The 2,861-nt window shown below is 52.4% G+C and overlaps 1 protein-coding gene across 1 annotated transcript; it reads right to left on the reverse strand.

Annotated features, from left to right (window-relative positions):
- Positions 1-329: 329 nt before the first annotated feature.
- LOC148293369 (uncharacterized) lies at positions 330-2,470 on the reverse strand. Its single transcript, XM_088255908.1, has 2 exons — positions 1,959-2,470; positions 330-1,888 (listed from the first exon to the last, which is right to left on the reverse strand). The coding sequence occupies exons 1-2, from the start codon at positions 2,421-2,423 to the stop codon at positions 1,238-1,240; spliced, it is 1,116 nt and encodes a 371-aa protein (XP_088112034.1). The 5' UTR covers positions 2,424-2,470; the 3' UTR covers positions 330-1,237.
- Between the last annotated feature and the right edge of the window lie 391 nt (positions 2,471-2,861).

Here is a 2,861-nt window from a genome sequence, read left to right on the forward strand (position 1 = left end):
ATGAAGAATGTGGCCTCATCCGAGCTATGTAGGTTGCTGAAACAAAGCTTGCAATATGACCTACGAAACTGGGCTGGCAGGGGACTGTAGCCAAAATTGAGTTTGTCTTTAAGCTCTTCATCCATTCATCCAAATTAGGCCCTAACATGCATGGATTGCATCATTTACTATCCAAAGCCCTCATTATTACCTAAAGCTCAATGAACTGAAAGATAAACACAAAAAGGATTAAAAGCACAAGTTTAACTCAAAAACATAACCAAATCATAAGCTAGAATGGTACAAAATGATATACAATTATGAACCGATCACCTCCCGAACGCAATAATCACCGACAACGGAAAACAATTCGACTCCTCTCAGTTCCGGCACCTATGCCACCGATTTGGCATCAACCTGTTCTTCGCCTCCCCAGCACATCCGCAGTCGAACGGCCAAGTCGAAGCAATCAACAAGATCATCAAGAAGACGCTGAAGAAAAAGCTTGGGACAGCTAAAGGAGCTTGGCCCGATCTCCTTCCGGAAGCGCTATGGGCCATTAATACCTCCTATCGACGGTCGACTGGCGAGACGCCATTTTCCCTTGCCTTCGGTTCCGAAGCCGTTGTTCCAGTCGAGATCAACGCACCATCGTGCCGAACGGCATCTTACGAGCCAGAGCAAAACGAAGCCCAGCTCACTCTCAACCTGGACCTCATTGAGGAACACCGTTCCCAGGCTCAGCTTCGGAATGCAGCCTACAAACAACGGACTTCCCGCTACTACGACTCGCGCGTCAGACGCCGATCGTTTAAAGTAGGGGACTGGGTACTACGCAAAATCTCCCTCGCCACCAAGGACTCCAACGACGGCACCCTTGGTCCATCTTGGGAAGGTCCTTACGAAGTTGTCACCATCTGCCGCCCAGGCACTTACCGTTTGCGTGGTACCGATGGTCAAACCCTCGGCCACCCTTGGAATATAGAACATCTCAAATATTACTACAAGTGAACGCCCCTTCGGTCATCAACTTTTGTAATCGGTTTAATTTGGAACTCCCTATTCTATACATACGGCACTACCATTCAGCAATATTATGTCAAACATACTCTACATACGACATGCGCACATACAGAATTAAGGGACATGGCACATTAACCCGAAACAAACTGAACATTGATAAATAAGGGGCCACAGAAGGGCCATCTGTCTTTACAATACGCCGTTCGGCACGCTCAAAAATGTTAAAAACAAAAGTCTACGAGGTGGGTGGATCGGCTTCGGTCGCTACAACATCGACATCAGCTGACGCAGGCACAGGATCAGTCGACGGCTCGGCAGTAGACGTAACGGCAGCCCTCGGCCCGGGATGACCTTCCTCCCCACTGCTTGAATCGGTGTCGTCGGTTTCCTCGGCCTCGGCATCCTCGCCCTTGTAGGCCTCCACCATCTCTTCGGTCACCCCTTCCGGCAGCGGTGGTGGATCCCGGAGGAAGTTCAGGTTCAGCTTCTTGTCAGCATTATACCGTTTGACTCGATAGAGAAAGTCGTCACATTGCTCCATGACCTCTCTATCCACCAAACGTGTAAACTCCTCCGACGATCGGTAGTCCGCAACGGCCTTCGCCTTCTCCTCTACTAGCTCCCTGGCATGCGACCGCTCGGCCGCATCCATCGCCACCTCTACCGCTGCCTTCGCCTCATGGGCAGCCATCACGTCCAGCTCGGCCGCCGCCAGCTTCGACGCCAGCTCAGCAATTTTCGCCGCATTCTCCTCGGCACGCTGGTCCGCCTCCTGCAGCATCTTTCCGGCATCAGCGATCTTCGAACGGCCCTCTTCAAATCTCTTTTGGTACCGTTCGGCAGCATTCACAGCTCGCTTCGCGCAGAGCCACATGTCCATATTAGCCTGCCACACCAACGGACACATTCATACATGCCGAATCAAAGTATCCTTAAGCTACAAATCCTACACTTACCGCTGCTTGGAGACGGAAGGCCCGACCGGTTTGTTCACGCAACGTCTTCGTTGACAGTTGCTCCAGCTCAGCCAGCTCCATCTGAGCACCGTCAATCATACAGTTGATGAACGGCACAGCCTTCCGAGGACACGCGATGTTAACCGGTCCCTCCTCTCCCTCCACCTCATCATCAGGGATCAACACCGATGTCCCCTCGTTCGGGCCCCTTGGCCGTTTCGGCAACGGCGTCACATCGATGGGACCCTCGATCTGCCGTTTGCCCGTCATTTGGAGGTGAGCCTCCCGGACGACCTCTGCCTCCGCCGCCCTCTTCTCCCTCCGGCGGTCAGCCACCGTCTGCTCATCAGCCGACGTCCCTCCCGCTGGCCCTGCCGTCTTTCTCTTCTTCGGCCCGGGGGACTGAACCTTCTTCGTCTTTGGCGCCCCTTGCCCCTCCAGACGCCTCCTCGTCGCCTCGCTCATAGGCCTCCCTCCTGCCACTGCAAAACAGGAAAAGCACGATGTCAAAAAGGAAACGGCAGCATAGAAACAAAACACCGACCCTGCCGAACGGCATCTCTTACTTTGCCTTTTTTCTTCTTCCTCTTCCTCCTTCACCCTCCGATCGTGTTCGGCCCTACCGATCAGGCCTGCCTTGAACAGATTCCGGAAGTAGAGCAGCTCCTTACAAAACCGATCTTCTTCGGCAATCTTCGCTCTCACCCTCTCGATTGCTTCAATCTCTCTGATCGGTGCGGCCGGCCGTTTCAAGGACACTGAAACCAAAATACCAACGATCAGTACCCAAAAAAAAAAAAAAAAAAAAAAAAAAAAAAAAAAAAACAACACTATTAACCCTGCCGAACGGCAGGTTCTACCCTACCGACTGTCTGGAAGGACGTAGGAATCCTCCTCTCAACG

This window comes from Prunus avium, chromosome 7, assembly GCF_965620075.1.
Source record: "Prunus avium chromosome 7, drPruAviu1.hap1.1, whole genome shotgun sequence".
Taxonomy (NCBI): Eukaryota; Viridiplantae; Streptophyta; class Magnoliopsida; order Rosales; family Rosaceae; genus Prunus; species Prunus avium.

What these genes read in the sequence shown, in the direction of transcription:
- LOC148293369 (XM_088255908.1), bottom strand. Translation starts at nt 2,423, where the DNA reads ATGAGCGAGGCGACGAGGAGGCGTCTGGAGGGGCAAGGGGCGCCAAAG. An exon ending in CCTTCCGTCTCCAAGCAGCG is followed by an intron (nt 1,889 to 1,958) that starts GTAAGTGTAGGA and finishes TTGGTGTGGCAG; the next exon opens with GCTAATATGGACATGTGGCT.